The 26,699-nt window shown below is 44.3% G+C and overlaps 1 protein-coding gene across 4 annotated transcripts in view; it reads left to right on the top strand.

The window, feature by feature from the left end:
- Positions 1 to 26,699, top strand: part of PPFIA4 (PPFI scaffold protein A4) — a 3,163,248-nt gene that overhangs the window by 1,743,246 nt on the left and 1,393,303 nt on the right. For all 4 annotated transcript variants that reach the window (XM_085600211.1, XM_085600208.1, XM_085600219.1 and 1 more), the window contains 2 exons: positions 1,756 to 1,961; positions 22,753 to 22,993. In XM_085600211.1, the coding sequence (XP_085456337.1) occupies positions 1,756 to 1,961; positions 22,753 to 22,993 (447 nt within the window). The remainder of the gene's footprint in view (positions 1 to 1,755; positions 1,962 to 22,752; positions 22,994 to 26,699) is intronic.

Raw genomic sequence — 26,699 nt, 5'->3', positions numbered from 1 at the left:
TGAGTGAAATGATGGATGGATGATGGATGAGTGAAAGGGTGCATGATGGGCGAGAGAATGGGTGGATGGATGATTGAAATGATGGATGGATTGATGAATTGATAAGTGAAAGGGCAGACTGATGAATTGATAAGTGAAAGGGTGAATGGATGGACGGATGAGTGAAAGGGTGGATGTAAGGGTGGATTTGTGAGTGAAAGGGCGGGTAGATGGACAAAAGGATGGATAGATGAGTGGAGGAGTGAAAGGGTGGATGGATGAGAGAAAGGATGGATGGATGAATGAAAGGATGGATGACTGATAGGTTCAATGGATGGATTCATGAGTGGATGGGTGGGTGGATGGAAGGATGGATGGCTAAGTGAAAGGGGAATTGAGAGAGAAAGGGAGGATGGGTACATGGATGACTGAATGGGTGGGTGGGTGGATGAGTGATGGGTGGATGAATGAGTAAGTGATAGGATGGCTGGATAGGTAAATGGCTGGATGGATGAGTGAATGGATGGATGGGTGGAAGAGTGGATGGATGAGTTTACAGATGGATAGGGTGAAAGGGTGGATGGATGGATAATGGATGGATGAGTAAAAGGGTGGATGGAAGGATGGATGAGTGAAATGATGGATGGAAGGATAGGTTTGTAAATGGTTGAATATGGACATGGATGGGCACACAGATGGAAGGACAGAAGGAATGGTGAAAGACTGAATGATGGATGAAAGTATGATTACACATTGTAAGCCCCATTATCTTAAGCAACATTTCCTATACATGGACTTTCACATTTATATGAGTGATTGTCTCTATATAATATGTGTGTGTTGTAACGCACTCCAACACTCTGCCCCACATACTTGGGATGAGTAGCACTATAGAAGAAATTAAATACACATGAGAGAGGCTCTATGTGAAGATGAGGGGAGCCATTGGAGGGTGGTATCAAGGCCAGACTGGCCGGACCGGGCATCAGGCGTTTTGTCTGGGAGCTGGAAAGGTGGGGTGGGGGCGGTTTTCTTACCACAAAAAGACCTGCACATTTGCTTAAAGCTGCGCGCATACTGAAAAACCATGAAGTGCACAATTGTCTCAACCTAATATAAACTTATTTTCACTTGTACTTAAGTGGTTGTCTATTTACTTACTTATATACTAGTGTGCAGCCTCCTCTGATGTGTCCGTAAAACTTACCTTTTGTCCTGAATTTTGATCTCCTGTCCTGAATTTTTGTCCTGAATTTTGACCCTTTGTCCTGAATTTTACACTCACTGTCCTGAATTTGCACCCATGCCAGTTGGTCACCTTAGAAGGTCCCCCCTGAGTAGGCGTTGCAGACCCATAGGGGCCTCCAAACACAGGTTGAGAACCACTGTGTTAGAGTTTAGGGGGACAAGAGCCGACTTCTCCCACCCCACTGCCTAAGAAAATCAAAGCTATTTAAGGATTTCAGTTGTACGCACGGGTACCTCTACGGAGCTCAGCGTGTTGTGCCAAATATCATTTTTCGATTCTTTAAATTCTCTGTATATATAGTGATTGATATTTTTATCTGTAAAAAGAACAATTTTGATACAAATGCAGTTGTAAAGTTAGTGTAAATTTATGGGCCAGTAAGTTTGTGCTCGAAGAAAGAAAAGAGTTCTTATCAGATGGTCATAACTTAGTTCGATGTTCGAAAGAATGAGCGATGTATTTATATGAGTGCTGCGAAGGCAGAAACAGCGCTTTCAAATATTCCCATTTATGGTTCCCCCACACAGGACTGGGACCCGACTCCGCCTGCCAGTGCCCTCGCCTCCGTTGTCCACTTTGACAGTGACCCCGAGCTGTCTGACATTGACGACGATGATGAACGCGACACTGTCTTCGGCTCCGTTGACATGATTTCTCCCAGCGGACACTCGGACGCCCAGACTCTGGCAATGATGCTGCAGGAGCAGCTCGACGCAATCAATGAGGAAATCAGGTACAGTGCACAGACTGGCGCCGTCAATCAATGAGGAAATCAGGTACAGTGCACAGACAGGCGCCGTCAATCAATGAGGAAATCAGGTACAGTGCACAGACAGGCGCCGTCAATCAATGAGGAAATCAGGTACAGTGCTCAGACTGGCGCCGTCAATCAATGAGGAAATCAGGTACAGTGCACAGACAGGCGCCGTCAATCAATGAGGAAATCAGGTACAGTGCTCAGACTGGCGCCGTCAATCAATGAGGAAATCAGGTACAGTGCACAGACAGGCGCCGTCAATCAATGAGGAAATCAGGTACAGTGCTCAGACTGGCGCCGTCAATCAATGAGGAAATCAGGTGCAGTTCAGGTACAGTGCTTAGACTGGTGCCGTCAATCAATGAGGAAATCAGGTACAGTGCAGAGACTGGCGCTGTCAATCAATGAGGAAATCAGGTACAGTTCAGGTACAGTGCTCAGACTGGCGCCGTCAATCAATGAGGAAATCAGGTACAGTGCACAGACTGGCGCCGTCAATCAATGAGGAAATCAGGTACAGTTCAGCTACAGTGCTCAGACTGGCGCAGTCAATCAATGAGGAAATCAGGTACAGTGCTCAGACTGGCGCCGTCAATCAATGAGGAAAATCAGGTACAGTGCACAGACTGGCGCCGTCAATCAATGAAGAGATCAGGTACAGTGTTCAGACTGGCGCCCTCAATCATTGAAGAGATCCGGTACAGTGCTCAGACTGGCGCCATCAATCAATGAGGAAATCAGGTACAGTTCAGGTACAGTGCTCAGACTGGCGCCATCCATCAATGAGGAAATCAGGTACAGTTCAGGTACAGTGCTCAGACTGGCGCCGTCAATCAATGAGGAAATCAGGTACAGTGCACAGACAGGCGCCGTCAATCAATGAGGAAATCAGGTACAGTGCTCAGACTGGCGCCGTCAATCAATGAGGAAATCAGGTACAGTGCACAGACAGGCGCCGTCAATCAATGAGGAAATCAGGTACAGTGCTCAGACTGGCGCCGTCAATCAATGAGGAAATCAGGTACAGTGCACAGACAGGCGCCGTCAATCAATGAGGAAATCAGGTACAGTGCTCAGACTGGCGCCGTCAATCAATGAGGAAATCAGGTGCAGTTCAGGTACAGTGCTTAGACTGGTGCCGTCAATCAATGAGGAAATCAGGTACAGTGCAGAGACTGGCGCTGTCAATCAATGAGGAAATCAGGTACAGTTCAGGTACAGTGCTCAGACTGGCGCCGTCAATCAATGAGGAAATCAGGTACAGTGCACAGACTGGCGCCGTCAATCAATGAGGAAATCAGGTACAGTTCAGCTACAGTGCACAGACTGGCGCCGTCAATCAATGAAGAGATCAGGTACAGTGTTCAGACTGGCGCCCTCAATCATTGAAGAGATCCGGTACAGTGCTCAGACTGGCGCCATCAATCAATGAGGAAATCAGGTACAGTTCAGGTACAGTGCTCAGACTGGCGCCATCCATCAATGAGGAAATCAGGTACAGTTCAGGTACAGTGCTCAGACTGGCGCCGTCAATCAATGAGGAAATCAGGTACAGTGCAGAGACTGGCGCTGTCAATCAATGAGGAAATCAGGTACAGTTCAGGTACAGTGCTCAGACTGGCGCCGTCAATCAATGAGGAAATCAGGTACAGTGCACAGACTGGCGCCGTCAATCAATGAGGAAGTCAGGTACAGTTCAGCTACAGTGCTCAGACTGGCGCCATCAATCAATGAGGAAATCAGGTACAGTGCTCAGACTGGCGCCGTCAATCAATGAGGAAAATCAGGTACAGTGCACAGACTGGCGCCGTCAATCAATGAAGAGATCAGGTACAGTGTTCAGACTGGCGCCCTCAATCATTGAAGAGATCCGGTACAGTGCTCAGACTGGCGCCATCAATCAATGAGGAAATCAGGTACAGTGTTCAGACTGGCGCCGTCAATCAATGAAGAGATCAGGTACAGTGCACAGACTGGCGCCGTCAATCAATGAAGAGATCAGGTACAGTGTTCAGACTGGCGCCGTCAATCAATGAAGAGATCAGGTACAGTGCTTAGACTGGCCCCGTCAATCAATGAAGAGATCAGGTACAGTGCTCAGACTGGCACCGTCAATCAATGAGGAAATCAGGTACAGTGCACAGACTGGCGCCGTCAATCAATGAAGAGATCAGGTACAGTGCACAGACTGGCGTCGTCAATCAATGAGGAAATCAGGTACAGTGCTCAGACTGGCTCCGTCAATCAATGAAGAGATCAGGTACAGTGCTCAGACTGGCTCCGTCAATCAATGAAGAAATCAGGTACAGTGCTCAGACTGGCGTCGTCAATCAATGTGGAAATCAGGTACAGTGCTCTGACTGGCGCCGTCAGTCAATGAAGAGATCAGGTACAGTGCTCAGACTGGCACCGTCAATCAATGAAGAGATCAGGTACAGTGCTCAGACTGGCACCGTGAATCAATGAAGAGATCAGGTACAGTGCTCAGACTGGCGCCGTCAGTCAATGAAGAGATTAGGTACAGTGCTCAGACTGGCGTCGTCAATCAATGAAGAGATCAGGTACAGTGCTCAGACTGGCACCGTGAATCAATGAAGAGATCAGGTACAGTGTTCAGACTGGCGCTGTCAATCAATGAAGAGATCAGGTACAGTGTTCAGACTGGCGCCGTCAATCAATGAAGAGATCAGGTACAGTGCTCAGACTGGCGCCGTCAATCAATGAGGAAATCAGGTACAGTGCACAGACTGGCGCCGTCAATCAATGAAGAGATCAGGTACAGTGCACAGACTGGCGCCGTCAATCAAGGAAGAGATCAGGTACAGTGCTCAGACTGGCGCCGTCAATCAATGAAGAGATCAGGTACAGTGCTCAGACTGGCGCTGTCAGTCAATGAAGAGATAAGGTACAGTGCTCAGACTGGCACTGTCAATCAATGAAGAGATCAGGTACAGTGCGCAGACTGGCGTCGTCAATCAATGCGGAAATCAGGTACAGTGCTCAGACTGGCGCCGTCAATCAATGAAGAGATCAGGTACAGTGCTCAGACTGGGGTCGTCAATCAATGAGGAAATCAGGTACAGTGCTCAGACTGGCGCCGTCAATCAATGAAGAGATCAGGTACAGTGCTCAGACTGGCGTCGTCAATCAATGAGAAAATCAGGTACAGTGCTCAGACTGGCGCCGTCAGTCAATGAAGAGATCAGGTACAGTGCTCAGACTGGCGTCGTCAATCAATGAGGAAATCAGGTACAGTGCTCAGACTGGCGCCGTCAGTCAATGAAGAGATCAGGTACAGTGCTCAGACTGGCACCGTCAATCAATGAAGAGATCAGGTACAGTGCTCAGACTGGCACCGTCAATCAATGAAGAGATCAGGTACAGTGTTCAGACTGGCGCCGTTCAATGAGGAAATCAGGTACAGTGCACAGACTGGCGCCATCAATCAATGAAGAGATCAGGTACAGTGCTCAGACTGGCGCCGTCAATCAATGAGGAAATGAAGTACAGTGCACAGGCCGGGGCATCTACGTCGCAGTCACTTGAGTTTCTTGTAATTGTGAGATAAACACGGCAATATGTGTCGTCATGCATGTTTTACCCTTCAAGACCACTGTGAATTGACGAGCATAGATTTTAAAAAATATATCTTTTCTGTCCAGATTTTGAATATTGGTTAATAGATATTTGCACTTTTATATATTCACAAAAAGAGTGTACGTGACGTGAAAGAGGGAAAGAAAGATCGATATTCTGCTGCTATTGCGTCACGCCTGTATTCAGAGTAATTCCACAGAGGTACCCAGCGGCGGTCCATCCAGGTGACAGCGGTGAGGCGGTGTGCCGGGTCGGGGGGGATTTCAAGGGACGATGCAGAGGGAAAATGAATTATTTATTTAATTTTCCTTCTGCATCGTCCCTCGAAATTCCTCCATCCGGACCCACCGCTGTTACCTGCATGGACCGCTGCTGGAGGTACCTATATCTCCTGTGATTGTTAATGATTCAGCGGGTAGCTCATCCAAAAGCATAGTCCCAGACAGTAGCACATCCTATTTTTGAACGCTTGGCTGGTGCTGTGGACCCCTTTCCTGCATCAAGAAACACTTCTGGAAGGAAGTGTAAAAGTGTTACATCATTGTTGGCCTGGACACTTGACTTTGTCCCGGTCCAGCGTTACCATTTTTAACCCTTTGAGTGCTATTTGCTAATAAACGCCAGTTTTACTTTTAATCTTTAAACGTTAATTTCTCTGGTTCTCTACATTGGATTTTTGTCAATTTGATGTCATTTTAATATTAAAAATATTTCCTATTTTTATAAATTGGTGTTGAATTTTTATTGTGTGCTGTGTCTTACATATTTCATGGATTGGTGTTTTTAAATGCTTTACACACCGGTCTCCTAAATTAAGCTTGTCTGCTCACAGACACAGATCAAGGGGTCAGTAAGGTTTCATTTATTGAGAACTTTACTGGATCATATTTGTGATTATGGTATTATTACTAGCTGTAGGCACCTACCTGCACCTACTAATAAACCACCTTTCAAAAGTGGCATGATGGGGGAATAGCCCTACCTGATATCCACAAGAAGTACTGGCCGGCGAAACTCACCACCATTGGTAGCTGGGTTTTCTCCCCCCAGACTAGCCTTTACTATGAATGGACAGGCTGGTAATGCAGCCATGGGGTTATCTCAAGGCTGTCTATGACACAACAAGGAACACTGCCCTCTTTGGCCCAATGGCAGCCATGGTTACTCTGGCACACAGCTACGAGGACTCCCAGATGAAGGGGTAAAATCACTAAGCTGCAGCCTTATGGGACACTGTGGAGTTGGGAATCCTGGGAGCGCAGTGAGAGTTGGATAAGTGGACTTAATTGGCCTTCCCCGAGTAGGGGACCTCTGGGCTCACGGGGATATTCTGGGTAGACTTACAGCACAACTATCAGCTGGCCCCCACCGAGATCTACTGCTATCTCCAAGTACGTCATGTACTTAGGGCGGTATTGCTGCAGGAGCGGTGCTTCCTGAGTCTTTGCCCCTAAAAGATCAGCTGTTGGATGAGTGTATGTCACGGAAAACAACATGCCTGACATGTGAAAAGTTGGTCAACAATACACCTGATGCCTTGCAGCATCTGAGGGAGCAACAGGCTCAAAACCTAAAAGAGCTAGAAAATGATGAATTGGTGAAGGCTCTTGCGTATCCTCTGAGCTCAAGTAAAACTGCTATATCGATCCTGTTCGCTCAGACCAAACTGGTCAAGATGGGTAGGTCAAGGACGGAGAGTTTTCGGTGTGTGTGTGGGCAAGTAGGTATGTTTGCCATATTGTGTGGGAATCCTCAGAATTGCAAAATTTTCTGGGCAAAGGTTGTGGCGTGTATGTGTGAAGCGACTTAGGGCACGATGACTGCCTCTGCAAAATGGTGTCTCCTCAATGTCTGGAGCGCAACGGACCTGAATCAGATTTGGTCGCACATGGGACTGTCAGGTGCTAAATGTATTGCTGCGAGATTGTGGGGGGCAGAGCAAACGCTACAGTTGGGGGACTGGAAACGTGATATGGATTGGTGTTAGTTGGCTGAGAAGGTGATATATGAAGGCTGGGGACACCCCCAAATGTGGCGGGGGGGAATCCGTGGGAACTGGAATGCTTACAGGGGCAACATTTGTAATTATTTTTGCTCTCCCGGTCTGGTGGGGACACAATCAGGTCCATCTGTGTCCTTCAGCATTGTCGGCTGAGATGGTAGGCGGGAACAGGTTCTGCTGGGAATGTCGAGTATTATGATGCTCATGAAATATAACGAAATGTCAGTGCACCATCATGCTTTGTATTTGGTTTCCTTGAACTGTCAATAAACAGATTTATATATTTTTTTTAAAGAATCAGTGTGTGTAGTAGCAGATATGACCATTCTTATCTTTATTTACTGTGACAGTGTCTATCTGATGGGCTGAGCGGGCATTCACATAATTTCCATCTGGTTTTATGTCTGCTGTAGTAGTTCCACGGTGCCCTTGTTCTGAGTGTTCTGAATGGCTGCAGTGCACGCAATTGCAAGTTTTTTTGAGGTGGAGTGTTCACAAATTTCCTGTGTGGTAACTTTACAGTTTGTTTTTGAGTTTATGGTTCATCATTAGTTGTAACTTTTCTTCCCCGATATTGTCATGCTTGTGCACCACTGACCCTACGTGGTACTAGGTGTATCGGCCTCTGTACATTAATGTTTCCTGACGGGTTGTTTATAAGATTATCATTGCCTGTAATCACTTTTTTAGAATGTTTGCAGGTGCTTCCATGGGTTCCTATAATCATGTGTTTAATTGCTTCAGGTCTTATTTAGTCTTGTCTGCCAAGCTTAGTCTTTGTGGGGTTTTTAATGGGCCTTGGTGATTTGTTTCATGGCTTTGCTCATTTGGACCTTTATTGTCTAAAGAAGATTATTGGAAGAAGGTTTATGGTTTTTACCCCAGACAATGGCAAACAGCAACAGACCAAAGCACATTTCGTTGTAAATTACAGCTCCCTGGTGGCACTTAGAATGTGGCAAGGGAATGCGAGAGCATGAGAAAAATGGGGGAAGTAAAAACACTAGTCCATGTTTTAGTAATGATAGAGCTAATTCTTATTGCATTGTTTTCAAGATTAGAACATTGAAAGAACTACAATTAGCATGCATTAGGGACTCATAATTGGACACAATGTCTTTCAGGGGTGGCTGTCTCATAGGCCCGCTTGTTGGCTTGTCTAACTATGGTGATAAAGGACATCTTCAGGGAAGTGAGGTCAGCCGTGCTGCACCTCTCTTCCTGGTAGCACGCCACAGAAAGCAATGTATGAGTAATTGCAAACTCTTCCCACCACAGAGTTTGATTCCTTCCTGTGGTTTTTCCAATTAGCAAATGTAATAGGTTTGCTAATGCCGTTTTTGTGACATCAATTCAGGCTATTGGGTCCCCACGGATGTTAAATTGTTGGGTGGACCATCTGGTAATGGGACTGTCTGTTGCACTGTGAGAATGAAATATGCAGTAATTACAGTCGGACATCACAGCAAATATAAATGTGTGCTTGTGGTAAGAATGTTGCATGATGTAGATTTTTAATCGATGCTGTTTGAATATCATAAACTCGCTGCCACCAGGATTGCCGAGAATAAATCTTTATGAACATAAGAATTCTGGGGTGCCATCTTATTATCACGATTACCATTAAAATGAAGCAGTTATATTGCATCAGTGATTCCTCGAATATATACTTGAGGAATCACTGATAAAATAGCAGTGCATCTTTTTACTGGTAATAATGCTAATCAGATGGTAGAGGAATTGCTGATGAGATAGAAGTGCATCTTTTTACTGGTAGATATGCGAGGAAACGCTGATGAGATAGAAGTGCATCTTTTTACTGGTAATAAGGGTAAGCAGATAATATTTGAGGAATCGCTGATGAGATGGAAGTGCATCTTTTTACTGGTAATAATGCTAATCAAATGATAGAGGAATTGATTATAAGATAGAAGTGCATCTTTTCACTGGTAGATATGCGAAGAATTACTGATGAGATAGAAGTGCATCTTTTTACTGGCAGTAATGGTAATAAGATGATATTCGAGGAACGACTGATGAGATGGAAGTGCATCTTTTTTCTGGTAATAATGCTAATCAAATGATAGAGGAATTGATTATAAGATAGAAGTGCATCTTTTCACTGGTAGATATGCGAAGAATCACTGATGAGATAGAAGTGCATCTTTTTACTGGCAGTAATGGTAATAAGATGATATTCGAGGAACGACTGATGAGATGGAAGTGCATCTTTTTTCTGGTAATAATGGTAAACAGATGATATTCGAGGAATTGCTTATGAGATAAAGTGCATCTTTTTACTGGCAGTAATGGTAATCAGATGATATTTGAGTAATCTCTGATGAGATAGAAGTGCATCTTTTTATTGATAATAATGGTAATCAAATGATATTCGAGGAATCGCTGATGAGATAGAAGTGCATCGTTTTACCGGTAATAATGATAATGAAATGATATTCAAGGAATCATTGATGAGATAGAAGTGCATCTTTTTACTGGCAGTAATGGTAATCAGATGATATTTGAGGAATCTCTGATGAGATGGAAGTGCATCTTTTTACTGGTAATAATGGTAATCAGATGATATTTGAGAAATTACTGATGAGACAGAAGTGCATCTTTTTTCTGGTAATATTGGTAATCAGATGGCTTCCCGGAATACTTAGGTTCTTCGTGTCTCCCGTGACCACTGGCTATAAGATTTTTGACACAAAACCAAATATTGTTGGAAAAAAGAACGGTTGAGAGATTTCCTTTTGGTTTTATCAAAAAAAAACATTTAAAAATCATGAAATAGTTCAATTTAGATATGTTCAGCAATATAAAAACTCTAACAAGATGACACGGACATCAGCATAGCTGGATAAATCTAGGTAACCTTAACACATATTGTGGAACAGTTTTACTGTAAAATATTCTTAGGGATTAGTTTTGTGTAAACTGTCAGAGCTATTGCACGATTCTGATGGCTAAGCTGTATGTACCTTTGTTAAACTGGGTTGAGTGACTCCAAATGAAAGAAAGCTAAGGTTTCCCAAGTCGAGCACTTGTCAGAAGGTCAATACCAAATCGTTGAACTCCACACCCCACAATTTGCAAGGAAACTAGCTCTGTAAATAATATACCAAAGTAAGGTATTCTGCAGACAGAGTCCAGTGGATCCCCAGAGGCAATACAGAGGCTAAAGTAGATAGTACTAATGCTCTCTTTTCTGGTAGTGTGGGGCGAACAGTTAGGCTTATCAGAGGTCTGTGTTAAGCATTTGTTGTACACACCAAGGCAAGAAATGATTACACACACTCAATTACTAAATCAACAACCAGTGATTTGTAAAAATATTACTTTACTTTTATTACCAGAACTAAAGAAACTCGGTAGCAGGTAAATACAGTTTTCTAACTGGCAACACTTTTCAATGTAGTAAATGAATACTTAGTGCAGGACTTCAGTTCAGCAAGACAGATAGTTTTTTAGAAATAACAATTCTTTGCGGATCAAGACAAATATACTCAAACGAGCAATGGTATCCTATGGGAGTAAAACAAGAATGCATTTTCACAGGTAACTATGTTACTCACCAATACAGTCTTCAGAGTTTTAGGTCAACACAGGGCAAGCTACAAGTGAGCACCAAGACTGCACCATCAGTGGCACTGGGGCGGCCAGGTGCAGCGGTCAAATTCGGAGTTGGGTGTCCAATATTAACCAATGGAGACAGGGGGCACTCGAAGTTGTGCCAATAACAGGTAAGTAAAGCGGAGTTGGAGGTCAACCTCCAGGGGATAAGACAACTGCTGGGGGGCATGAGGCATCACCAAACATACACTCTCAGTGGCACGGAGGAAGCCGGGTGCAGAGTGTCAACACAGCTTCAGCTGCCCAAAACAAATCAATGGAGGACGACGGCTTTGAACAAAGACTGCAGGCTCGAACCCGGAAGCTGGACAAAGTAAATCAGTTGCTGGTCAGGTAAGTTTGAATGTTGAGGGTCACCTGGGCACCATCAGTTGGACTTTGGACATTGGAAATGCCTTGCCGGAGCCGGTCGCGGTTAGGGGGTCCTTCGTGTTGAGGTTGCAGGGGTCATCATGTAGTCCACGAGGAGCAGCATATGGTGGACTCGGGCTCTTGATCGCTGGGGAACCTCGCTGGGAACAGTGAGCCACTTGGACTCCGGCCAGAGGCGTTGGGTGAGGTGGGGGGTCCGAAAGCAGGGTTTCACAGTTCCACAGGTCACAGAAGCCTTTCTTGGAGCTTTTTTTTTAACAGGGCCGCTGTTCTTGGGAGTTCTCTAGAGGTTTTTGGAGGCTGCTAGGCTATGGGAAGAGTCGTTGCTTTTTGCAGGATATTCGAGGGCTGCAGACAGGCCAGTAGGGCTGGGTCCAAGTCAGTGGGTGTCTTCTTTCATCCTCTGATGCACGTCTCTTCTTTGTTCTCTTCCTTCGTAGGTTGTCATGAGCTAAGACTTAAAGTTCAGGGGTGCCCTTAAATACTCAATTTAGGGGCGTTACTGGGCCTGGAAGGCAGTAGCCAATGGGCTGAGTACTTTTAGGGTGTCTACACACTTTGCATGTCCACTCCCATTGGGGAGGGGGCATACACCTAATCCTATTGACTAGAATACACCAAAATAATATGGTGGATTCTGAAAGGAGGGGGTCACTTCAGTTCTGGACATCTTAGGGGTGGTCCCGGCTGAGAGGAGACACACCTCTCCTGCTTAATAATTTTTCCACTGACCTCTTCCAAAAATGGGGCGTGGTCGGGGGCGGGCATCTCCACTAGCTGGGGAGGCCCTGGTCAGCATAACATTAGGCAGGAAGCCTTTGAGGTTCACCGCCATTCAGTTGTGTTCCTGATTGGGGGTAGGTGTGAAGCGCCTCCACCCAGACCAGGCTTTGATTCTGCCCCATAGAGAAAAAGGCTCCCACCTCAGGGGGTCAGAAACATGTCTAGAAGTGGCAGGCTGGTGCAAGCCAATCAGGCACACACTAGTGGTTTGGTAGGTTTTCAGGGAGCACCTCTGAGGTGCCCTCTGAGTGCATTTATTATTGAATCCACCACTGGCATCAGTGTGGGCTCATTAATCTGAGATGTTTGGTACCCAACATCTTGGGATTCTGTGAAGCCATTATGGAGCTGTGGAACTCGTATTGACAATCTCCCAGTCCATGTACTCAGTACTGCTTAACTACACCCTTATAATGTCTAAGAAGGGACTTTGACACTATAGGGCATATCTGCTCATGCAGTTATGCCCTCACTAGAGGTGTAGTGCTCCCTGCCTTAGGGCTGTAAGACCTCCTGTAGGGCTGGCTTACCTATGCCTTTTGCATTGTTGGCAGGCCTGGCACACAGGGATATTTGCCAGGTTGACTCTTCACTTTTCCCTGCACCAAAACATGCAGGCTGCAGTGGCAGTGTGCATGTGTTTGGTGAGGGGTCTCTTAGCGTTGCATAATACATGCTGCAGCCCTCAGAGACACTCTCTGGTCACAATGCCCTTGGTACCACTAGTACCTTTTACAACGGAGTTATATGTGGGCCAGAGGTGTAAAAATTGTGCTAAAAGAGCTACAGTTTTGGGAAAGAGCACAGGCACTGGGGACCTGGTTAGCAGGAACCCAGTGCACATCCAGTCAAAGTGCATCAGAATCAGGCATAAAGTGGGGGGTAACCCTGCAAAAAGGGGCACTTTCCTACACCAACCCCCCAGACAGAGATCAAGTATCTGAAAGGGGAAGAGCCCTTGCCTCTGGGTTTTCTAGCAGGAAGCTATGTATTGTCTATGCAGATTGCATCAGTTAATGTGAGAGCAGTAAGAATTATTCCTACATTATTATAAACGTTTGTGAACATTTATAGGTACCCATAATTTAGGCATAACAATACCATTTGTAAAGCTAATTTGTAATTTACACACACCCATCTCCACGAATGGTTATGCCAGCTAACGCTGACCATAATGTTTGTTACTATGACAAATAGTCACTATGGCATTTAATCTATCTATCTATCTATCTATCTATCTATCTATCTATCTATCTATCTATCTATCTATCTATCTATCTATCTGTCTGTCTGTCTGTCTGTCTGTCTGTCTGTCTGTCTGTCTGTCTGTCTGTCTGTCTGTCTGTCTGTCTGTCTGTCTGTCTGTCTGTCTGTCTATCTATCTATCTATCTATCTATCTATCTGTCTGTCTATCTGTCTATCTGTCTATCTGTCTGTCTATCTGTCTATCTGTCTGTCTATCTGTCTATCTGTCTATCCGTCCGTCCATCTCTCTGTCTCTATCTGAATCATAAAGAACAGAGTACCTGCAAACTTTATAGAACAGACCTCCAAAGGACTTATCGGGCAGTTGCTTTCTAAGTCTGGGGAGCATGAAACTGAACAGGCCTGCTACCATAATATGCAGTGTTTCACTTCAATTCGTCTGTTAACGATATTTGGGGGACTCAGAACTTAGGACCTGATTACGATCTTGGCGGATGGGGTACTCCGTCACAGACGTGACGGATATCCCATCGTTGTACCACAAGTTTCATCTATTGCATGCAATTCTGGCTTCTATTGCTCGTCATTGACTGTAGCCCCCACTTCTTTTCCTTGGCTATTTGAAATTTCAACTTGTGTTGGCTTACTGGAGTGTTGCATAGATTTAGTCTCAATACAGGCGAATCCAGTAAGTTCTTGCATGAATCTCTCAAATGATATTAACACCAACTTAGCCCCTGGCCTCATCTGTGCTCCTAACGCCCTTTGACTGTTCTAGAGGTCCTGACATTTCTTTTTTTTTAAAGCCTGCATTCTTCCTTGACTTGAATGACGACCTGTGATACAAACAAGAGCATTAATCGACTTTTGCAGCATGGTATCAGCTATTAACCTGGTAACTTCATGCAAAGTGATGTGAATGGGGAAGACACATGGCGCTATGTCAAGCAGGAGCGCCAAATTTTTAAAAAGACACTGTCCAAAACTAAGGAAAGCACGCGTAATAGAATCAGTTATCGGAAAAAGTATAGATATTAGTAATCGGTATGAAAATAATTGTACTTAAGCATGTGACTTAAATTCAAAAGTGATACAAGACACCACTTTCTGTGCTTTTGCACTGGGACTCGACAATAAATGACGCTTAGCATTATGTGGAGATCACATTATTTGCATTTTTCATATGGCCACGGGACGATGGAGATTTTTGCTCATTGTTCCATTTCATAAATATTTTTAAATCTGCCCTAAAGTGGCTATTGAGTCCAAACAGATTCTATTATTTATCAGTGTATGTGTTGATATTGAGAGCAAAATGAAGAATTTGGGTTCCTATTGGATAGAGATAATTGTAAAAGCAAGGGAAACCCTCTCAGAGCTGGGGAACTCTTGAGCACGCAGCGAGTGCTCAGTGGCGATCATGTCTAAACCAGCCAAGTCTACGCCGGCTCCCTAGAAGGGCTCTGAGAAAGCCCCGTCGAAGTTGTCCAAGAAGGATGGGAAGAAGCACAAGAGGAACAGGAAGGAGAGCTATGCCATCTACATTTACAAAGTGATGAAGCAAGTGCACCAGCAGCTCCTACAACGCCATGGGCGTCATGGGACAAGGGTATTCTACAGCAATGACTCAGTGGATGCGGTGGTGCCATTAATGTTAAATCGCTCACTGAAGTCATAGGGATTGTGAAAAGTCCAAGGGCCACACAAAAAACAAATGTGCCCCGCCCATTCAGCAGGAGAATGGTAAGACTGTATGTAGCCAGTGTAGCACACTGTCATTTACATACTGTAATTTCCATTGAAATGGCCACTAAATTTAAATATACATGCAGTATCACTGGTAAAACTATATGGTACACAAACAATAATGTGCGGAAATCGGCTTTCTACGAATATTTATAATTTGACCAGCATCAAGTAAAGTATCTTAATTTGTTTTGATCGAATTACAATCAGGGGGCGATTCACAGAACTAATGTGAGATAAAATCCTAAACCTGCTACTTTTAGTATTCACAGAAGGCACCTAGTAGTAGTAAAGTTAGGATTCCTAACTTACTACTACTAAACTGAGACAAAATCCTAACTTTACGACTTTCGGTATTCACAAAAGTTATGATTCCTAACTTTACTACTACTAAATCCCTTTTGTAAATACCGAAAGTTGTAAATTTAGGATTTTGTCTCAGTTTAGTAACAGCAAAGTTAGGAATCCTAACTTTACTACTACTAAATGCCTTCTGTGAATACCACAAGTAGTAAGTTTAGGATTTTGTCTCAGATTACTTTTGTGAATCGGGCCCATTGATTCCATCATGCTTCGGAATTAGAAGATAATCTGCTTCATTTGTGCTTTCCCAGTTACTGTCATATTTTGATTTATGTGTATAGATCATTTACAAGTGCTTAAATGTGTGTGGTATAAAAAAAACTGATATGCTACAGCCTTTTTTTCCACTTCCTGTACCCCAGCAAGATTGTAACTTACTTCACTTTTGCAAAATCTTCTCACTTGGCAGTCAGAGGGATAAACATAAACACCAGTTTTCGAATAAGCAGCAGTTTGTTAGAAGACCTGGCCTGATATTTGTCCCCTCTTTGAACTGTGCTTTGAATGTGAGAGGGTAAGTGCGAAATGTAAAGGCATCTTTATTGTCCACACACCTTCTGAACTGCAGCATGACCATTTTCGGGTGTGCTTAAGTACCCACCCCCCGCAAGCCTACTTCCGGTGATTATACCATGACTTGAAGGATGAAAGCAGCATGAGCCACCTCTGGTATGTACTTTGGTAAATCAAAACAGAATGGTTGCAAGAACCACAAAATCAGTATGTTGCAGTTGAAGCCGGAAGAACCATAAGACAAGATGTCACTGTTGAAAGCTACTGACAGGTCTAACAGAATCAATCCAAGATGTAGATAACACTGCCAACTGATTACATGACGCAATGGAGTCCTGCTCGGAATCTTCAGATGGACAACCCGGTGCCCCTCAATACTCAGTGTCCTTTCTCCATTTGCTTCAGCAGCACGTGACGTCTTCCTTCCTGTCTTAAAATCCTGCTGTTGGGATCTCTCACTGACCTACACTAGATTGACTTTATCCAAGGAAGCTGCTGAGATCAATAGAAAAAACCTGTGTAGTCTCGGGTTTTCAGGTGTTGTTTGCCATCTCCTTATTCTGAAAATCTCCTGGGCATCTGATGTATCCTGGATGAAGTTTTTTTTCCTTGTCTTATACGTTGTTTTTCTCTTTACCACATTATGCCGGCACTTGAAGACGTCATTAACTTTGCAGGTGGTCAAGAGGACATCTTATGATGTTGTGGTTTTCTATAACAGGTACTAACACATTGGAAACAAGATGGTCACACTTGGTTTCTACAGAGATTCGTGGTACCATTGGACTTTAAATATCTATTCTAGACCGTGCTTACGGAGAGGGCTGTTACTGGGAAAGCTTCTTTGAGTTTGCAAATGGAAAGGTAGAGTATTGGTGGCTCTCTTGCAACCCAGTTAAAAAACTGTCATAGGACACGTCAGGTTTTTTCTCCAACGTGATAATTCTTACAGTTGGAGAAAATGTTCATCATTTAACGAATCAGCAGAACGTTCTAGGTGAAGATTTGGAATTCTGCAACTGGCTCAGAGTCACAGGATTACTCGGAAACACATCCATTCCCTCATGTGGCACCATAAGAAGTGTACACAGTTAGGCAAAAGGAAATTTAGAGCAAAAGTCCACTTCCACTTAAAAACTGTTTTTCTCTATTTTCATCAGAACTAACATGAGTTTCCCTGTAGGCTAGTACCCCATTATCCACAGATCACAATTTTGGGCTTGTGCCAGCCCCCTTTGCCATGTCAAAATGTATTGATGCAATGCTTGACATAAGTAAAAATACAAGCTTTTTTTGGAAACTGCAAAATGTTCACTACTCCCCATTCACCTGCGAGTTCATGGTTTCCACTTATGGGCTCACAGACGATTTCCCACAAACATGTACTTGGCATAGATTTTGCTCAAGCAGAATTTCCAATAAACTGGGAATCATTCTGTGTGAGGAAAGCACGCTCATTAAAAAAAAACACTCACAGGTTCTATTTTAATGTAATAAATGAATAGTAAGAGCTGAGAGGGAGATGTAAGGTTACCACCTTGTCAAGGTGGTTATGGATACTGTCTCCAGACCTGCATGTTTCATCTACAAATCAAGGATTCCAGGTGTGTTAGTCTAAATAGTTGAATGGAAGCAAAATAAGACTACAATACCCAGAATCCATTAGACTATCACACAATAGTCCATGATTGCAATCAGTGTCCATAATGACCTGGATGGACGTGGTCACCCTGGGTAGAAGCAAGGAATCTTCAAAGGGCAAATATAGTCCCATGTGTAGACGACCAGTTTCCTGACCTCCTTCCAGGTTACGTAGTTTCCAATTGTCTGTTTGGACACTATGTGCTTTGTTGCCCTTGGAGTCCTTCGGGCACATTCTCCTGTGAGTTACACATGCTCATTTGAGAGTGCAAAATTCAACCATTATTGTTTTCATGAATCTGGAAAGGGGTTCTGCATTTCACACACATTTATTTGTGCACCTAACTATCCTTGCGTGAGCAAATAGCTGTGTGTATGAACGTTGGGCAAACCTGCTAATATTTTTCAATTCAATTGCATTTAATTGTTGAAAAGTGTGGTTTCCCCCTAACATTTTGCCATTAACCGTCCTCTTTTGCTGACTTCATTTTTGCTGGATTTAGGACAATGCGCTCTTTACCACAGCTAACCAGTGCTAAAGTGCTTCTCCTTAAAACATGGTACAATTGGCTTATTCTAAATTGGCATATACGTCCCTACTAAAGTTGCTTTACCAGTGCCCAGGGCCTGTAAATCAAATGCTACTAGTGGGCCTGCAGCACTGATAGTGCCACCCTTTAAGCAGCCCTTTAACATGTTTCAAGCAATTGGCTTATTCTAAATTGGCATATAAGTCCCTACTAAAGTTTCTTTACCAGTGCCCAGGGCCTGTAAATTAAATGCTACTAGTGGACCTGCAGCACTGATAGTGCCACCGTTTAGGTAGCCCTTTAACATGTCTCAGGCCTGTCATTGTAGCCTGTGTGTGCAGTTTTAAACTGCAATGTCGACCTGGGAAAAGAAACATTTGGTCAGGCCCAAATCTTTTTTAATACATATAAGTCACTCCTAGGGTAGGCCCTGGACAGCCCGGAGCGCAGAGTGCGGTTCTATTTAAAAAAGTAAGACATGTATTTATACGTTTTACATATTCTGGTAGTGAAAACTTTTAAATTCATTTTCATTACTGCAAGGTCTACCTCTCCCATAGGATAACATTGGAGTTAACTTATTACATCTAATAAGTGAAAGTTTCCAAATGGTAGCAGATACCCAATTCATGTTTGGTGTCTTTGGAAGTGTATTGAAAAATCCTCTATCATGAAGAAGTCAGATTTTCAATTAAAATTGTGAAAATGCCACTTTTAGAAATTTTGCGTTTTCCTGCCTTAGTCATTTAGTTTCTGTAGCCTATCTCTGGGTCACATTACTGAGGGTAGCTAACATTTGAACTTGTGTATTTATCCTAGACAGCTGCACAATAGAGGCCTTATGTGTGCCTGAATGGGCCACCACTGCTGAATGGAAGGGCGGAGCTGGGTGGAGCCCTACTTAAACTTTAATAGGCTGGATCTTTCCTCCACCAAAGAGCTATTATCACTGTATTTAGTCTGGAGCCAGGGCAGGGGAAGTTGCTCTGCTGGACTGCTGCCTTGCTGCACTCCTGCTTGAGTCACATGGATGTTTGGACGTGCACCTGAATCCAGGACTCCCATAGTGACTCCAAGTACTTGTCTGCTGGCCTCCTGTTCAGAGCGACAGGGACATAACAAGCTCCCAACCAGCTGCAACTGCACCCAAATCCAGCTGAACCAACCACTGACCCCCTGTGATGCCCCTTTGGTCCTGAACGCTTCGTGTGGCCCCAGAGAGGATTAATTGTATATTTTGGGCTGTTAGCAACTGTGAACAAGCCCAGGGGTGCTGAAACCTTGTCACTCGCATAGCCCACCAACTCGAAGTTCATTCAGCCCAACCCTTCACGCTACAGCATCCCACGCTCGCGGGAGCAGCACCAAAAAGCTCTCACCGGCCTGTTCGCGACGACAACAGGATCTTCACACTACAGTGATGACAGTCTGTGATGCCAAGCCTGCTCTTAGTTCTATATCAACAACCCTCCCCGACTCTCCTCTGCTCATCATGCCCCCTCAACCTTGAACGGGAATCTTTGAACAGGACTGAGAAAATAAGTTTTCAGTGGACCTAACCTTGAACCTGTATCCTACCCGTGCTCCATCATGGTCGGCTTGAACTTGTGACTTTTTCCCGCTCTCACACGACCAGGTAGCCATAGTGGCGCTTTGGGCTTTTTCACTTAAATCACTAAATTGCATATCTCTGGTTCTACTGATTGGATTTTTGTCATTTTTGTCTTGTTTTAATAATTAAATTCTGCTCCATATTTCTAAATTGGTGTGAGATTCTTCTTATATTGTGTTTTCACTTTATTACTGTTTGAAGTGCTGCAGAAGTACTTTATGCATTGCCTCTAAGTAAAGTCTGACTGCTCTGCGCCAAGATACAAGAGGGTTGAGCACAGATTAATTTGGGGTTTGCTTATGCCATACCTTGACAAGGATTGTGGTTGCTACTTGAGTAGTATTTCACCCTCCTCAACCAGTAGCCCAATTTCCCTGAGCCAGATAAACGTACAAACATTGGGTTGTCATCCTACGGCTTTAGATGCTAGATTTGTGAGCTTCATATTTGACATCTGAGTGAGACAGGCTGATAATATTTGTCATGTTTCTTTGATCACTTTCAGAAGTGACTGTTTTTCATTCGCAAAATTGTTGGCGATGTGTTTCAACACGAGCCATATCACGATCACATATTTTAGTACTGCTCAGATGCAGAATGGTCTTGCCTTGTTTTTTCTCTGCTGAATTTGACTACAGCACACACATTGAGTCAGATAGGCTGGGACTTGGAGTCAGAGTCATAGCTGTCAGTAGTGCAGTGTGCCAGGGCCCAGAATTATTCGACGTCCCCATAAGGTCTCCTTCTCTGAAAGATTAAGAGCCTAGCTAGGCTCTGGCAGAGTTTACTCCTGGGCAGGGGCAAGGAGGGAGGAGGGACTTCAAAGGAGATCAAGGAAATAAGAAGAGAGGAAATGAAAGAATAGAAAAGGGTGAAAGACAGGAGTGTAAATGGTAACAGAAAAGGAGAAGGGGATATGGATATGGATATGGGTGAGAAAAGGGAAAGAATGAGTAAGAGACCTGAAATAAGGATGTTAAGAAAATAACAAGATGAAGGAGGTGGAAAATAAAGGGAAACATGGATACAAGATATGGATGCTGGAGAAAGGGGGTAGAGAAAACAGGTGGAATAATGAGAGTTTTGGTGAGAGAACGGTAGGATGTAGATGGATGAGAAAGGGAGGGTACCAGGGAGAAAGGAAACAGGAAAGGATTTAAGGCAAGTGAGGAGAGAAAAAGTGAGGTGGTAGATGGTGCTAAGAGCAACAAAGAGGGTGAAGGGGAAAAGGCCAACAAAGAAATAAGGAGGAGAAAAGGTGAAATACAGAAATGAGGGAGGGATGAAGAGCAGAAGGAGAGAGGGAAAGAGAGTTAGAACATGGTACTTAAAGACTTCTACATACCATAGGTGCAGCATGTGCAGTGACACCCTGGTTCCATGGTGTGTGGGGCCCACTGCACATACTAGTATTATCTCCTGCTGGTAAATCTAGTCTTCAGTCTGGTCTCATCTGTGAGCAATATTGGTTCCACTGTATTGTGTTTGATGGCTATTAAGCAGCTCCCCCTCGGTGGGACACAATTATCATTCCCTTATTTAAAGCGGTTATCTCTATGACAGTGCCTGGATTCAGGAGTTGGACATCTCTAATACCAATCCAAAAATGGAGAGTCCAGGATCTTTCTGTCTGAGAGTCAGGTTGGACTCTGTTGGGAAGTCATACGCAAAAGAAGTACTAGTCCAACTAGAAGAATTGGTCATTTCTATTGCTGTTCTTTGCATCAGGCTGCCAAGACTGTACAAAACATGAAGGTGATTGCACTATTAACTCTGCTTGTAATGGGCAAACTTGTGCACTCCACTGTGTTTAGTTGAGCAATTCAGGTGCATTATTCGGATCAAAACAATAGTGGAGGTAGCACACTGCCTGGCATACCGGCACCCTATTTGCCCAAATGCATTGTGGTAAATGCAGGGTTTTATAACGCTCACCTCAGTTGAAAGTGTTTATTTTTTAGCATTGTTGGTGCAGGCAATACTGTGTATCCCTAGACACGTGTTTCAGGATGTTTGTCCTTCTTCAGCAGAGAGTAAGACTTTAAATGTGGAGGTACTGGCAATGCTGCACACAGTCTTCTCCGGATTCAGTGCCACTCCCGGAGCACAGGTGCATTATTCTGATACCTGGTTAGGGCCTAGTTAGAATCTTGTGGTTTCCTCTCTGCGAGGATAGATGCAACGACCTATCCTTTCCAACAGGCTGCCACATGTTGCAATAACAAACTGGTCAATAAAGACGTCATTGCACTTATGGTTTCTGTAGGCCTTGATCATGGGCAGTCCCTCTCCATTACATATTTGTGGAAGCTACCACTTTCCCTGAGTGGGTGAGGTCAGGGTTAGAACATGGTAGGCACATTTGTACATTGCAGAGCGTGTACTGATACCTGGGTTAGGAGACTTTTACCAGGGCTTCCTCTTAGTGAAGGTATCGACTAACGTGGGCGAGAAGCGAGATCCTGCCCTTTGTGGTTTTTTGTATAAAATTAGGAACAAATATGCAGTCATCCTGTATGATGGGTTCCCAGCCACCTACCTTCACCCAAAAATGAAGACCTTCTTTTATGGAGGGAGTGTGTGTGTGTATTTCTGTAATTAGAAAATTACATATGAGGCTCCGGTATCTCTAACTGACCAAATCCCTGATAAGTGATTATGTGTGGTGTCCAGAAGCATTGGCATTTGGAGAAGCTCTCTGATATGTTGAGCGGGGTGGTGTGGTGTGTGTATCTCCTGACTCAAGTGGTGTTTGCATGTTGCAGGATGATTCAGGAGGAGAAAGAGTCCACCGAGCTCCGGGCAGAGCAGATTGAAAACCGAGTAAGCAGCGGCAGCATGGACGGCCTCAACCTCACACAGCATCGGAAAAGGACCTCCATCCCCACCTCCTTAACCGCTCTGTCCTTGGCCAGCCCTTCTCCTTCGGTCAGCGGTCAGTCGACGCCCAAGCATTTTTCCCGGGGATCCACGCATGACCTGGATCGAATGGGCATCATGACACTGGTAAGTTTAAATACTTAAGGTCATGAAGATTTTTTTTTGTTTTATTTAATATAAGGAAGAGAGACTTTGGAGCACAAAAGTAATACCTTTCTCTGTTTAATGCATTTGGGACCCAAGATTGAGGGATGTGGGCATCAGGCAAACTTCACAAACTCAAATTAATTGTTGCCAAAAACAATACGAAATGGAAATGCTTAGGTAGCAATGTCTGTCAGACTTTAGATGATCTTTCCTTCTGCAGAATGTGGCCAATCATATGTAACTTGGGGAGAACTAATCCAAAAACCACCCTGGCTTGAACTGCTAGGGCACATCCCCTCTGCACTCGATCACAAGCACCCCAAGCGTGTGTCTCATCGCCCCCTCATTGAGGTGCAGCTTGAGCCTCTAGCTGGGGCAGAACAGGACATGAGTATGGACATGTCCATCCAGCACATCAGAGACATCAAAGGAATGCAGGTGTGTTAGCATTTCTAAACCGCCCACCGTCTAATGGGCAGAGACTGCGGCTTAGCACCTCCGAAAATGCTGCTTATTGATAGGATGAGGTCAGGACTGGTTGCAAGGAGTCGGTGCCTTCTCTAAAGGTGTCGAAAAGCTACAAATTGTGGAAATACTGTCTGGGGTATTTGATTTACAGCATGTGAAGCAGTCGGCCGTATTGTTGTTGCTTGACTCTCCAAAAGTGTAGTGGGTGGGACCAGATAGTGACTCTGGGCGCAGATCCTAAAGGCTGAACTTTACTAGCACAGCCCGGCGAGGCTTCGTGTTGTCTAGGCCTGCTCGTTGCAAGTTCGGATCATACATTCCCACGGGCCTGCTATGCCTGAGGCGGACCTCCTTACGCAGCGGCATTGAAAGCTACAAAACAATAAAAAGCTTTTATGTGGTATTTCCACGGCATGGAAGATGCGTGTGTGCGGCTACTCGTGTGTTTCGATGTTGTGCATGCAGTGTGCCTGCTGCACGTGGCTTTGGCCATCCATTTTGTTTTCCGGAATCCAGTCGTTCCTAAGGTGGATGTGGAGAGAGCCACAGGCTGCGCTGTGAATGACAGGGTTCCCTTGCACTTCCCTGACCCACTGTGCCCTGGAAGGGATATCTCCCACAGGTCAACAGGTGTGGGGATGGGCTGGCACCCTTCACTTTCATGCCCTTCTTTTGGCTCTCCCCTGACAGGAGATCCCTAACTCCCCCTGCCCCCCCTTGCCTCCTGTTGACACCTCAAGACAAAAACCGTGACTGGCATTAAAGAGGAAAAAACTGAGCAAAATGCAGCAACTGCCCAAAACCGTTCTCAGAACTGATTATTGGAAAACAGAAATGCAGTCAGTGTTCTTTGGCCTATAGATTTACAGTTTCTGCTTCGTCATAAATCGATATCTGGTTGTGTTTGTGTGAGGATCAGGCTGGTTTTTAGAGCAGAGGGCACTGGCTGCTGGCACCACTGTCACATTCTACAGCTTCCCAAGGTATTTACAGAAGGCATGAGGGGCTTCAGGAGAGAGGAAGGAAAGAGAGCGAGAGAGAGAAGAAAGAGAGAGCGAGAGAAGAGAGAGAGAGAGAAGAAAGAGAGAGCAAGAGAAGAGAGAGAGAGAAGAAAGAGACAGCAAGAGGAGAGAGAGAGAGAGAGAGAGAGAGAGAGAGAGAGAGAGGAGAGGGCGAATAGAGAGAAGAAAGAGCGGAGAGGAAGGGAATAGGGCTGGTTTGAACATTTTTACCAGGACTGATCAGTTCCCAGTCCAGCCCTGGTAAAAATAGAATGGCAGAGGATCAAATCTCACTCCCAACGACCATTTGGACTGTACTCTGGCACTGCCAACAGACAATGCCAGTACCATTCCCCTGGAGAAAGAGGGAAGAGAACAAATGGAAAGAAGCCCTTGATTTCAGTGTTGTCAGTTTGTTCCCTGTCAGACTGGTTGAAGCGGTCATGCTGTGTGCTGTTTGTTCACACTCCCAGAATCCAAATCTAACGCAGTGGACTCAACCCGTCACATACCAATTGCAAGTCATTAGCACAACTTGCATTAATACTCTTACTGGCTTCTTTGAGAAGTGAGCCTTTACAAACTCATCTTTAGACCAGGAACCAACTAAGGACTAGATGAAGGGAGAGGAACCCTGGGATGGAAGAGAGGCTGCAGAGGACTCGTATAGGTATTACAGGGTAGAATTTCTAATCGTTAAATCATGTAACCAATGAACAATCAAGGAACTAAATAACAAAATAAAAGAATGCAGTGCCCAGAGCAAACCTTTTTCAACAGAAGTAAAGAACATTGCCAGACAAGAGGTGACTGGAGTTGGCACCTCTTGTAGTGCCACTAATTGACCTTACCCAGAGGAGGACATTGAAAATATAAGTAAACATCAATCAGTGCATTCCCAGCCCTTACTAACCCTCATCGATCATTGACCAGTCTGCTTTATGCGGCTCTACATTTCACCTCCCTGTCTGCCCCTGCTACTGTGCAACCATGTCAAGTGCAAAGGTGAACATGCCAGCGTTCCAAAACTGCTCACAGACCTGGTATCCAAGGAAGCCTGAATCTGCCCCACTCACTACATTTGGCACACATTATGCATCAAAAAGACATTAAGGGCTTCCGTTCCGAACAATTTAAAGAAATTTACCCGGAAGCACAATGGCTTGAAGTTGATCAAATCCTATAGAAATCAGGCACATTTCTAAATGCAGATCTAGCAGGAAAATGCCCGTCTACCTTGCGGAGACCCCATGGGAAGTGTTTGCAATTATCACAAGACCACCCATACACCCTCCTCCATTATGAACTACATTTATTGGAAGAGATCCCAGGACTGAATAGTAGGACTGCAACTGGCACACTACCAACTGGACTTGAGTCAGAGATGAGAGATTGAACTAAGTGCCAGATGTATCAAGCCGTGTTCTAGTCGCAAACGGCCCTTTTCACAGAATCAGGCCATTTGCAACCGGAAAAATGCATTTTTGTATGTTTCAGTCCCACATTGCGATTCGGTAACATTACCGAATCGCAGTTTGGAATTGCGAATACATACTGATTCGTTATTAGGAAGGAGGGGTGTCAAGGGTGTCCCTTCCTAATATCGAATTATAGTTGTATGTCAGAATGTTTAGCGTCCGAAATGAGGTCGCTAAACATTCACATGTTACCACCTACTTCAAGTAGGTGGTAATCCGTTCGCAGCCTAACTGATCTGCGATGATGCAATGCTATTTTATTTTTGATAGAAAATTGGTCTCCCAAGTTTATTTATCTTTCTGGAATATGTGGCCTAGCAGTGAAGATGTTGCTCTAAGACGATGTGGTGCTAAGTCAAGGGTACCGTACAACACATATATCACAGTTGCAATAACGATGGGAAAGTCCAATCTGGGTTGTGAGTTTTGCAAAGACACAGCTGTTCAATGATATCTCATTATATAATTAAGTATAATTAAAACGAAAGTCAATTATAAAGCACACAATCACTATAAAAAAATAGCAATGACGAGACAGGGATAAAACCATGGAGCTTCAATATAAACACAAAGTACCATTAGCAATATCTAGACGATCATAAAGTGAGTAACTCTCTTGAAAATTAATACAACTGAGCAATACAATTAATTCTGGGTGAAATTCCCTTTACAGTGGTGTAATCTCACTTAAATTCAATCAATCAATCAATCAGGATACATAAAGGGCAACAAATCACC

The sequence above is a fragment of the Triturus cristatus genome, chromosome 1_2, assembly GCF_964204655.1.
Source record: "Triturus cristatus chromosome 1_2, aTriCri1.1, whole genome shotgun sequence".
NCBI lineage: Eukaryota > Metazoa > Chordata > Amphibia > Caudata > Salamandridae > Triturus > Triturus cristatus.
The sequence above is the reverse complement of the archived record's forward strand: the minus strand, read 5'-3'. Positions and strand labels throughout refer to the sequence as shown.